The following is a 13,070-nucleotide window of genomic DNA, read 5'->3' on the forward strand; positions in this document are numbered from 1 at the left end:
TCCCTCCCACGCATACATTTAGTGTGGACCAGCTGGATACATGGTAAATTGTTCCTGTGGTAACCCCAAGTGTCTATGGTAACCCCAAAAGACCATTTGATAACAAGCTCAGGTATTTTGCCAACAGGTAATATTATTTCAAGATAGCTCTATAAATTGTTAATACTGAAAAATAGTTCCAAATGTATAGTCCAGAATAAATGTATATAAACTGACAATATTCCCTTCTGAAAAAAAACTCAGTCTGGGTCTTGAGCTAACAAGAACTGTCTCCCCCTGCTTCTCAAACATAGCAACAAGACTTCAAATACTTTAACTCTCACAAATCTCTACCTCCTTCCTATTCAAAGTTATCATAGCACAGTGATTATATTCTTGTCGCAGACTTTAACCTACTTTGATCCTGGAATCTTTCATTTATGTGAGCTCTGCTGTGTTGCTCTTGGCTTAGCTGCTGTTCATGTAAATCTACAGGCACAGGGTTAATACCAGTTCCTTCAAGATACAGTCGGATTCTTTGTCGCCACTGCCACCTAAGAGAAGAGAAAAGTTTGTATCAATATTTGAAATATTTATTATAGAATTAGCTAGGATCAGATTGTCTTGAAGACACAAGAGTTTCACTGGTTCTTTTTCAAAGCAGAGCATGTTAAGATTAAAGGTTAAATATATTCAAGGACACATTTCAAGTTTTATAGCTTCCACTATTACTTCTATAATTATAAAGTTAATCATCCCAAAAAATAAATACGCTTTTTTGATAGCTGATGTTTTTTGTGTGTCAAGTAAGATGACACTGACCAAAAGATGTCTGCAAATGTTACATTATGCATAAGAACATTTTTTTTCTTTTTTAAATTGTGATTCTATCTTATGAATTCATGACTGATGCAACGCATTTGAAAGCAACAAGCTCCCAGGAATTTATGTTCATATGAATACCTTATAATGAATGTATTTATACTAATACTTGCTCTATTTTTTCCACCGCTCTGCTTATATTCATAGATGTCCAGAAAAGCAGCTCTTCCATCCCTTTATTCATAAAGCCCATAATCATCCTCTAATTTTAATGATCTCTCCTGGCCTGGGAAGTTTAGGGTGCTTAAGAGCAGTTCAGATGAAGAAAGAGAAGGATATAAAAGGCACTCTTCCTCACACTGTTACATCATTCAGATTTTTCTATTTTTTTTTTCTAGAAATCAATTCATTTTTCCTCTTATAATTTAGAGATTACATAAAACAAGATAGAAATAGTAGTTGCGATTCAGAAAGCAAATCAGAAGGAAGCAAATCACATCTTTTCCCTGTTCACACTGTTGGTATTTGGATGACAGTAGCCAGCTTACATGTTTACAGAAAATTATAGCAAGGAAGACTCAGACTTTATAAAAATGTATTATTAGTTTTTTCTCGTTGTCTCCTGAATTACGACAACATCTCAACTTTGCAGCAACTTTAGCCTTCAAACCTATACAATAAGTTCACTCACTCTTTTCTGAATTAACACTACTCTCTTTCATGCACCTACAGGCGCAAAATTTTCTAGAAATTCTGGGGTCATTTTCCCATCAGCTTTAAGTTGTTCTTCCCCTTCTGAAATAACAATATTCAAATCTGCATATAGTGCACCATCTGAAGCATCATCACTGTTGGATAAAGAGGAAGAACTATTCTGTATGTCTTTGTTATGACTTGTGTCTATACAACCTTGCATAACATTTGCTTTTTCTGCAACATTGACATTGATTTGCATTCAGTTCACAATCAGTACAATATGAGATGTTTTCCTGGGAAACAGCGGCCTGTCATTGTCTATCCTATGTTCATGCACCTGGCTTTCTAATCAGTAACTGTAGTACTCTGTGCTTGACTTCAGTGTCTCTGCACTGAACAGCAAACCATTTATTTCAATATGCCTCAAAATTTGTTTGGATTCTAATCGTCTCCTCCAGTGTTTTTACAGTTCATGCCAATCTGACCTTTAATATATGTACAGTTTCTTTACTCCCTTCATCCCAAGAAGGGGAGGTAGTATCAAACCCAGAGGTCATCATTCTAGAGCCTCACCAAACACATCCTTAGTAAAATTATCTATCTGCCCTTAAATTTTAAGTATGGTTTTAGGTAGTCAGGCAAACAGCTTGCAGTGGGTATCATTACATTAGCTTCCTCACAATATTCATGCTAGAACAAGCCAAAAGACCTATAAAATTACAAAATGGTAGTCTACTATTGCATCCCTATTCTGAGATCCTGTTACACTGTTTACCATCATAAAAAGAAACAAGGGCAGTCTGACATAGCATGTCCTTCATAAATCAGTGAGGTTAGTTGCTACATGGAACAACAAGGTAAGTGCTTACACAGATTCTTCCACTAAAGTGACTTCCACAAAGGTCAAGGATAAGGACAAGAAGAAATGCTCTCATTTCCAGTCTCGAGCACCTCACCATCCTAATGGCACTATGAGCCATCAGAAATTCTTTCAGACAAGTCGATCCAGTTATCCTCCTATTAAAAAGATTCCTTAGGCCCAAGTAAATCCGAGAACTGCCGAGAACACCCACTCAATTCTTTGCTTAAGAACATCAGTTTCAAGTCACACTTATTCTGAAACAATAACCGGAAAGATCCTTTCTGTTTTACTCTGGTGAGGCTTAAGCTCCCTAAGAGCAGTAACAGGAGTGTCAGCAACAAAAATTTAACATGGCATCCAACAAAACATTACAAGTGGTTTGAGTATCAAGGGAGTTTACCTGTGTTAGCACTACCAGCTTTAACTAAACTACTTAGCAAGATGGCAAGTTAAATCTGCTGTTTTCTAAGCCTGGGAATATTTGATTTCAAACTACCTTCTCATTTAGTAATAGCTACTGAAACCCATTAAGTTACTTATAATCAATCCTGCTGACTGCATTCACCTCATTCTAGAATTTTTTTCTGTGGCACAAATACAACAACAAACTATAAATCGAATATGCTATAAGTATGAACAAAAAAAAAAACACAACTGCAAGGTATTTTAATGTGAATAACTTGCTTCTGTTGATTGTTTGCCATCACAGAAGTATCCTGGAGTGTTAATACAACACAGAACAATGTTTCTTTTTAAATAGGAGTTTATAAGAAACTGTCCTCTAGTTTGTCCTTTAAAATTCAGATCGCTTCCTCCTTAGTTCAAGTGAGATTCATTATTTTGAGAGTATCTAGTATTGAAAGCATCAAGCTACCTTTATCATAAAGAAAAGCTTTCCCTAACACTATTCTAGTAACAAAATTTATGCCATTCTACCTTAATCACTACAACCATCTGCATCAAACTGAGCACTTCCTAATAGTATAGACTTCATTAGCTTCTATTAGTATGGCCCATCACTGTACTACAAACGGTTTAGAGTGTTAAAATATATAAACCAATACATCCTTTACAAGACTACAGTTCCTCATTTATGTATATGCTAATTCAGAAAAGAAATCAATTACTGAAGGTCACGCCAAAAGCAGTTTTTCCTGGAACCTGTTACCAGCTTTATCCTTTGTAGTCCCAGCCCCACTCTCAACCACAAACGCATTTCTCAACGTAGTAAACATCTAAAGAGAATTAATTACTTGAAGCATTAAGATTTTACTAAGCATCACCTGCTCCTTATGGATCACACCATTTTTAAGCATTTTCCAATCAACATGTTTTGTAAGACCAAAGAGCACTGAATCATACCTGAACTCACCACGATAAAGCTTCTGTAGTGCTTCAGGAAACGAGTGTGTGTATCTCACAGGCAAACATAGGTGACCCTCCGATCTGGAAGCAAAAAGGAGTAAGGATGATGAAAAAGTACAGTATTTTGGTCTCCCCAAAAAAACAACACAAAAAACAAGCAAGTTCTCTCAGTTACATAAAGCAAAGCCAGGCTTTTGACCTTTATGATCCCATACTATTTTCACATACATGGTACATTACCAACAATATCCATCTTTCAGCTCCTGTGAGGTACACGTGAGACATCAGGATCTTTCTTCCACTTTTCCCCTAAAAAATGGTTGTTCAGCAGGTAACCCTGCAAGAATACACAGGTACTAACATAGTACCTGTCACCATAGTTCTAGGCAAGGAATTCAAGCTAAATAAACCTTGCAAATTCGAAAGAATGTTTTCCATTTACATACAAGTTGGTGATACCGAGACAGGTAGGTGACATGCCTAAGATCAAAAGAATCTCATGTCAAAGCCAGAAGACTAAACACTGCTCCCCTTTCATGAGTGATATTTGATAACTTGAAGGCACTTGTTATTTGAACCCTGTTATTCAGGCTTGATACTGTTGAATATCTATTCACAGCATTTGAAAAGTTTTGGAAGGGGAATATGGTATGGAAAGAATTAAAACTTTTTGGCTACCACTTTCTTATCTGCTAAGATTTGATTACCTGGTAATATCAGAAGCAAAAATCTAAATCTGGAAGTCTCGTCAGACAGAGCCTTGGTGAATTTTGAGTTTTTACTTGCCATCCATTTGAAGGTTATACCAACCAAGGCAGTACTAATACACTGTATCCACCTGCCCAAATCAATCTTATTGCTAGGTGAATGGGAGTTTATAAGAGGACAACTAAATGCCATTAAGTGACTGAGGAGACGGTGTCCTCTGAGTTCTGGAACGGTTTACCCAACAAAACCAGAACAAATTTAATTTGTTCATACCCTAACAGATTTCCAATAGGATTCATCTCCTTAAAGAAATTAAGTTTCTGAATGTTCAGACAGCACATTTAGTTGCTTTTGTTAAGAAAGTCCCTTTTCCAGTCACTAGTCTACACTACCATCTCCAGCCACAAGCTTCTGCTCAGTAATAAACCTAGCTCCAAGTACAGTTGCATTAATGTGAAAACAGCTGTGGCAGTTGAACACATCAGTGCTTATCCAGTACTACTTTATGTCCTCACAGATGAGAGGAGACAACTCGTGGAAACTTTTGTAATAAAACAACAGGTTCACTTGGTATCTACAATCCAGTAAGACAGACATTTGTTACCAAATGCCACAGGCATGCCGCGTGCATCATGAAAACAGATGCATATTATGCCTGACATTAAACATAGTATCTCTTTCCCAAACATGTTTTTACCTTTCAGGATCAGTATTTACTCCAATAACTGGTTTAAATTTATCAAAGACCTTACTGGCTGCCAACAACATTGTGCCATCACCTACACAAAAAGCAAAACAAAGAATGTTAGTTTCTCTTCTCATTCTAATATTCCAAACAAAATAGTCTCACATATATTGCAGTACAACCGTTACATGCTTCTGTCGTCAACAACTGAACAGGTTAAGTGGCACAAAAATAAAATGGGACCAGAAAACCACTGACACCTTTTAAAACAGAGTAATGACAACTGAATTCAAGATAATAAATGTGACTGGAAAAAGTACTACTTATTGGACGGCTATACTTGCCCTGGCAACTGAATTTGGCAGAAGCAAGTTTGGAAAGACATTTATGCAGCTTTCTATTATGTTTATCAGCTGGTAAGAGAAATTGCATTCACACCTCACTTTAGCCTCTAACCTTGAGGATTTCATTGAAATCTGTAACAGTATTATTAGGATGCTTCAGGCATGAACACACCCCCTTTGACCCATTCTGAGTAGTAACCAATAGCTGAGGGAAAAGTGGACCAGTAGTGAGAATGCATTGGCAGGGCAGCATTCAAGTCTACTGTCATGAATGACTGAACATTAAGTCAGAACACAGCAATGCACTGTAGTATTTGCAGCAAGTCACAAAAATAAAACTGAATGAACTGCTGAAATCTGATGTTAAAAGGAATCAAACAGGTTAGCTGCTCTGTTGGTTTGTTTAAAAAGCTCTAAGGAGTGGCACAAGCTGCTCAGAAGTTGCATATTTCTACCTGTGCCACCAATTCCAGATATGCTGCAATTAAGCATGAAAGCAAGAAAAAAAGTTTGGGAAGGGGGAGGAAAAGGAAGTATGTTAGCCTCCAACTCACGTTCCTAAAATACAGAGTAGGGTTTAGGGCTACTCATAATCATATAAAAGCAAGTATTTTATCCTCTTTAGTTGAAAATTACAGTAAATTCCACAATTTCCACCATTTTACACAAGATAATACAGAACTTTTCCTAAGTGGCCATACATTGCCATTCACTTCCTAGTGCTACAAACTTCAGATATGAGAGGAAGAAAGGATGGCCACAACCACTGAATTTTGTCATATTTTCTGACAATTATATCAGCCATTTGTTTTCAAGATGTGCACATCTCCAGATGCTTCACAGACTGCAAAATTTATTTGAAAAACATATCTATGAAAACATACTGAAACATATACTTCCTTTCCATAAAGTCATACCTCCTGCTGATATAACAGCATCTGCCCACCGAACTGTCTCTTCATTATATTCTCGACGTTTAACAAGACGGACTTCTATCCTCTCGTTCCTATAAAGTGCAGGAAAAAGCCTGAATGTGTCCTATATTGTTCCTTGTCACATCCTTCTGAAAAACTGACATGTAATTAAGGACTAAGTACAGTTGTATTTGGTTTCTAAGCATTTGACGCTCACACAAACCCTTTACATCTTTTTCAGTTGTTTTCAAGACAGCGATGCAATGTGTTAGCTGAACTGAGCAAGTTCACGATTGTTTCAGGAATAACTGTCCATCTGCATCACCCTGCTTTAAGTATTCCTGTTTTATTAGGGCTTGTCACACAAAGCTTTCTTCCATGGATATTTGCACTGTTTCTGAAATTCTTAACACCCATATATTCTTACCGTAAACTGTCTACAACATGCTCCACATTTTTTGTATGAATGCGGTGCCGCTCCAATAGACCAGCGTAATTAGATCCCTTCAAGGCAAGCTGTAAGACAGAAAGTGAAATAGTTAATCACAACATTAAGTACTCTTGGTTAATATAAACAGAAGCTATATAAAAACTATATATTTTATCTCAACATAAAGATGTATGCTTTTATAAGCATCCCATTAGTTACATCTCTATATACATACTGGTCGGCTTACATTCACTTGCTGAAGTAGTTACACAGTCACAGCATCAACCTCTTGAGGGCTCTACACAAACATACAAACAAATATACCACACTGACTTCTATGCCACAGCAGACACTTTTCTTTCCCTGAATTCACTAAGTAAATTTAAACTCTAGGTAAATCTACACCAAATAGCTTAACTAACTACATTCCTCCATCACGTGATGAAAACACTCAAATAGTTGGCAAGTTACCTGAAGAGTTCTAAACTTTGTGCTATAGGGAAAGAGAACAGAAAAAGCAACATGAATGATAATTAAAACATGTATCTTTGAAATACTTAGAACATTAACCTTCAAATTGCAGTTGAGCTTAAATGGAAGGTTGCCAAGTGGTGACAAAGGTAACAGTTCCCTTGCATCAAAACAAAACAAAACAGACCACCAAAACTTAAGGTCAAGCCACCTACTGCCTGCAGTATTGGTCCCTGGATTATGGACCACATTTTTCAGATTTGTATCAATAATTTAGCAGTTGCATTCTAGCACCATTTTTCTTGTTCTTCTTGGAATCAAAATAATTTAAATACAGGACACTCTTTAGACATCTGTCAGTTCATATGGGTAAGGCTTAAAAGAGCAGGCGGGTAGGTAAGACTTCCACCTGATTATTAGACTTTTTGCAACAGACTTCTGTCCAAGCCTCAGTCACCAACTTTATATATCCATTCTTCTCCTCACTTATTTAGTCTGTTAATGTGGTGCTGGTACTGCCAAATACATGTCAGTGTGCAGATTAACCCCAATTTGGAAGCAAAAGAAAGAACAAAAAAGGATGATATTAAGTGCAAAGAGTTGATAAATACATTCCTAATGAAGGAGATCCTGTTTGGAGCAGTAGGCTAGACTAGATCACCTCCTGAGACTCCTTGTAACCTGAATTCTTGTATGATTACACTGTCGTTGGTTCCTTTTCCCATTCAGTTAAAACCAAATTTACCAGGGCAGAAACAAAAGTTCTCCTAGAGTAAAGAAATTTGTCAGTGCCAGAAGCTTTGAATGGGCACTTCCAGCAATTTATTCATGTGCCCTTATGCAAGGCTGCACATCCTTCCAGGACTAAGTGATGCCAGACAGCCGCATCTAATCCTATTTCCATACAGATTCCCACACCACAGAACCCCACAGCGAAGGGGAGAGGACTGGCACGACACAACAATACCAGTTAACTGCAATCCAACACCCAACAAATGCAGTCTTTCTTCATCTGACACCTATCAATGCCAAGAAACCAAATCAAAGCCAAGCACCAAGATCAGCGCTGAAGAAATTATAGAGAAGAATGGAATTGGCTGTTCTGGAACTGCATCTCCACTGGTCTCACAGCTGGGATCAGGAAACCTTCTCCAACAGAAAGGGCTCCCAGACTTTGCCTGGATGCCATCAACAGCACTACAGGCAGGCAGCAGGAATAGCTGCCAGCTGTGCTTGGTCACAAGCAAAGATAAAGCATGTGGGAAACCAGTAAACATCTCCACTGAGCTTTCAGGTCATCCCAGTGAAGCTTGATAGCAATGGTTTGCTGGGATGCAGGGTGTTATGTCCTGTTAATTGTCGCACACATTGACCCCTCCTTTCTACTCCCCAGCTACAATACTGACACGCTCCCGCACACCTCTTTCAAGAGCTCAGTGCTGCACTGGGAAGCCGAATGGCACCACAGTGCGCAGGAAAAGAGCATGTAAGGCTACAGCCAGTCACAGCACGGCCCACTGCTGGGCTGGTTCTCAACCTCACACAAGCCAGCAAGACTGGAAAGAAAGCAGAAGGTAAGAGAGTATTTGCCACCCACAGACAACATCTGCCCCTGAGCACCACAGGTCTCATTTGCTAGAACTGGGACTTTCAATTGCCTTCCTGGAGAACAAATAGACCTTGCTTTACTATCAGAAAGAATGAGAAATCCACAACAAATAACCACTCCACTCAAAAAATCAACAGGGTTACTAAATCAGGGCTCGCATTCATGCCTCCTCTGGAAATATCTGCTGTGAATAAAATACTGTCACCAATAAGCACCTGACGTGCACACTGTTGCTGCAGCACATTTTTTCAGGCTGCTATTTCCACAGGCTATTACTTCCCCACACAAAGCACAGCCTCCATCTTGCAATTTTATTTACCCCATTTATTTGCCAAATTTGTCTGCAAGCTACCTTTCAGCTTAGTCCAAGAGAGCTTTTATCTCAGAACAATGACCAGCCAGTGAATCTTTGCATGACCATTTGTAGGCATTTTTTCTCCCAACATCAGTGCCGAGTCATCAGCTCACATTTCACTGTTATTACTAGCAAGGAGAGAGTTGAGTAATTTCATTGCTGAGGAACAAAGTCTGTTCTCTAATTTACATTTGTCTTAAATGTAATAAATTATTATTTCATCAATGGCTTCAGAATGCAAAAGGAATGCTCATCAAATGAGATGCCAGTATCCTGATGACTGGCTGAAAATTACCGGGATAAAGAACAGGTATCAGATGTGTAAAGGTCTCCTCTGTGAATCCAACTCTTTAACAAGTAACCAAGTATCACTAAGCTACAAGACAAATGGAAAGTTAAAGCCTTTAAATGGCTAAGCTACATCTATGGGGCTAATGAATCCTCCTAATTTGCAAAAGGCCCTAGAGATTAAGCCTGCCTGTCTAGGCTCATCCCTCGAGATCAGTAACTCAGAAGTTCATTCACCTGAGATCTCACAAAGTTGCAGCCTGCCTGAGCATAACCACAGTGAAGTGCATCAAACACGAGTGCTAGTAATCAGCTGCTCTTCAGGTAACAACTCCAAGTAAGCACCCACAGCCCTGTGGTCCTGAGGTCACAGAATCACAGAACAGCTGAGGCTGGACAGGACCTCCTGAGGCCATCTGGTGCAGCCTCCCTGCTCAAGCAGGGCCACCTGCGGCCAGTGCCCAGATGCCATTAGCACTTCTCCGCCACCTCTGGTCAAACTGCCCCCAGGCTCAGTCACACCTTTGGGGAAGGAGCATTCCTCAGCGTTCAGACAGAGCCTCCTGTGCCCATCTGTACCCACTGCCTCTTGACCTGCCTCACACCAGGATCTCAGTGCCATACTGAACTATCACCAGTGTTACTTCTTAGAAGATCTCTGTGATGCTGAGGCAGTAAGACTGAGACCACGGCCTCCTTCTCACTTCCGAAGAGCTGGAGGCAAAGATCAGGCAGCCCAGCCAATGCACTCACGACCATCTCCCTGGAGAGAGCCTGGCAGAAATTCCTGATGTACGGAGAAGCTCACGCCACAGCAGAGCCTGACTTCAAGCCTCCTGTTCTGACAGGCCCGTGAGCCAGTGCCAGAGTTGGGCCTTACCAACTACTCCTCAGGAAGGCCCTCAAGTTTTACTCCTGGCAAGCTGTCTGCCCTTCAGAGGAAGCTCTGATTTACAGCTGCCACAGCACTCCCTCCAAAAGAAAGGAGTCTGGCAGGCCACTCAGCTTTAAAAAGCCAGCAGCGAGTGTCACAGCCTCCCTACTTGCACTGAAGTAGGGAGATACAAACAGATACGGGTGAAGGGAATTCGCTGTCTCCCTCAAAGCCTCCGCTGTGATAGCTAACTCTACAACTACAGCCAAAAAGAAAGAGCAAACTGCATTCAATATCTTCAAATTGCTGTCACTAGGAAAAACGATTCAAAAGCATTTGAACAGTGTCTGTCTCCACAACTACCTCGCAAGCAAGGCAGAAAGCTGGCTGCAGTGACTGAGCACAGTGCACAAACACTCATCTGACTTTTAAGGGGGAAAAGCATGTATTAATCTTTACTATTTACATTGTTAAATGTTCAGATAGCTGAGTACATAAAAGACAAGGCAATGACAACTGCAGTTGTAATTTTAGGATCTGAGGGCACAGAATGTCTTACAGATAGCTTTATACTAAATATTGACATTCTTAGCTAAAACATGAGAAAACATAAAACTACTATCACAGCCCAGTGTTGAGTTTGTTAGGTATCGCAAGCTGTATGGAGGAGCAATCTGATAAAAGCATCAAGTCTAACTGAAGAAAAATGGAGTTATACCAAATGCCTCATAACACCTACAAAAGTAACTTTGTAAAAGGATGTTTTTTCAGGTTTATTTAAAAAATCCTCATTAATACTCAAATGAAGAGAAACAACAGAGCTCTGACATTTTACAGAAAAACGTTCTCATCCAAAGTAATCCTTGTATCTCATTTTACCACTAACCTCTTGACGAAAAATCACTTCCTTACATGGAATAAGCTGGTTTGACCCATGAAACTGAAGAAAATTAAACAAAAAAACTAAGTATCACAGAGTCATAGTATATACTCCTGAAAAAAAAAAAAAAGACGACATTACGAAGAACGTTAAGACGCCTACCATGTACAAGAAGTAAGCCACAAAACATTTAAACCTCCAGATATAAACTTACAGCAATACACTTCCAGAAACTGCCAAACTGAAGACTGACTTTCTGGACAGGCTAGAAAATAAAATGCTAGTCCTACAGAGCTCAGGATCTTCAGGCTGGGACAGGCTTGGAATTTATGTTGAAGATGTAAAATCCTACACGAGGGGGTCACACACAGGTCTGCAGTCCTGCACAGCAGGTTAAATAATTGCTTTCTGTGGTTATCAGGAAATATCAGTAATGGCAAAAGAAACTGAAAGTACCAATGAAAAGAAGTTATGGACTATAACACAGGAAATGCAATGCTTACCTAGTCTTACTTGCTAAGGCTACCAAACAGGAACAAGGTGTTCCTTATCCCTGTAAGGAGAGCAAGGGCAAAACACACAAGAAACATGGCTTAGAACATAAGGATATTCAGCTAAGGGTGGTATCATCAGAAGTACAAAAAAAGCAGAAGCACTCATGGAGTGAGAAGAAAGAAGTACAACTATACACCTATTAATCTGACCTCTACAGCATGCAAAATTGAAAAATAAAATGCTAGCATATAAACATGAGATCTATTCTAAATGAAAGTGTACTAGCATATGAAAACAGGGACAAAATAGCCAAAAATACCTTCAGGCCTAATGTTAGTAGTGTTCTTAAATATCACAGCAGAGATGCAGTACGGAGAACGTTTCCAAAAGACCTTGCATTGGAGAACACACTACAATGAGCAGAATGTGCTCTTTGATGGAGCTGTGCTCCCTCGGGAGCCATAAGTAGGAAAGGCCTGCACTGAATGTCTAAAGAAAGCTTTTACCACAGTCATGGTTTTGCCTGGGATAGAGTTATTTTCCTCACAGAGGCTGGTATAATGCTGTGGTTTGGATTTTTGATGAAAACACACCAATGTGTTAGCTGTTGCAGAGCAGTGCTCACGCAGAGCCCAGGGCGTTTCAGCGCCTCGTGCTGCTCCACCGGCGAGGGGCTGGGGGTGTACCAAGAGCTGGGAGGGGACAGGGCCAGGACAGCTGGCCCGGGCTGGCCGAAGGGGTGTCCCACACTGTGTGGTGTTGTGCTGAACGATAAAACTGGAGTAAAGAAGGAGGAAGGGGGGAACAGCTCCCTCAAGGGTTATCTCAACCTGTGAGTTCTCACATTTTTACCTTTCTGCTTCTCTCCCCCAACCCACCTGGGGAGAGCGGGCGAGCCAGCAGCCGTGTGGTGCTGAGCTGCCTGCTGGGGTTAAGCCACCAGCCCTCTGTGGTGCCCCAAGGGTTCAAAGCAATGACGGATTTGATTGAAGCATGCTAGACCGAATTTAGACTTTACTTCTGCTTAGCTGCCAATTGGCAGGCTCCCATGCTTGCCACAGGGCTTGCTTGCCTTACTGTATATTAGATTCCAGTGCTTGTCAGTGACTGCTTTTGCTGCTGGCCATACTCCTCGTCATCTTTCTTTGCTGTGCCTGGGAACATCCTGATAACAGCCACAGCCACTTGCCAGGGCTGGGTGATGGCCAGGGCATCGCTGCTGTCCCCGTGCTGCTCTACTGGACAGGCTGGAGCTCCAGAGTGAACTCAAGTCAGAGGGACCACGACCTGTGG

At 40.3% G+C, this 13,070-nt stretch overlaps 1 protein-coding gene across 3 annotated transcripts in view; it reads right to left on the reverse strand.

The window, feature by feature from the left end:
* Window positions 1-13,070, reverse strand: part of NADK2 (NAD kinase 2, mitochondrial) — a 33,418-nt gene that overhangs the window by 10,750 nt on the left and 9,598 nt on the right. For all 3 annotated transcript variants that reach the window (XM_066988647.1, XM_048051295.2, XM_066988648.1), the window contains exons 2-6: window positions 6,803-6,891; window positions 6,379-6,467; window positions 5,130-5,211; window positions 3,722-3,805; window positions 397-533 (exon numbers count right to left, since the gene is read on the reverse strand). In XM_066988647.1, coding sequence (XP_066844748.1) covers window positions 397-533; window positions 3,722-3,805; window positions 5,130-5,211; window positions 6,379-6,467; window positions 6,803-6,891 — 481 coding nt within the window. The remainder of the gene's footprint in view (window positions 1-396; window positions 534-3,721; window positions 3,806-5,129; window positions 5,212-6,378; window positions 6,468-6,802; window positions 6,892-13,070) is intronic.

Source organism: Anser cygnoides, chromosome Z, assembly GCF_040182565.1.
Source record: "Anser cygnoides isolate HZ-2024a breed goose chromosome Z, Taihu_goose_T2T_genome, whole genome shotgun sequence".
Taxonomy (NCBI): Eukaryota; Metazoa; Chordata; class Aves; order Anseriformes; family Anatidae; genus Anser; species Anser cygnoides.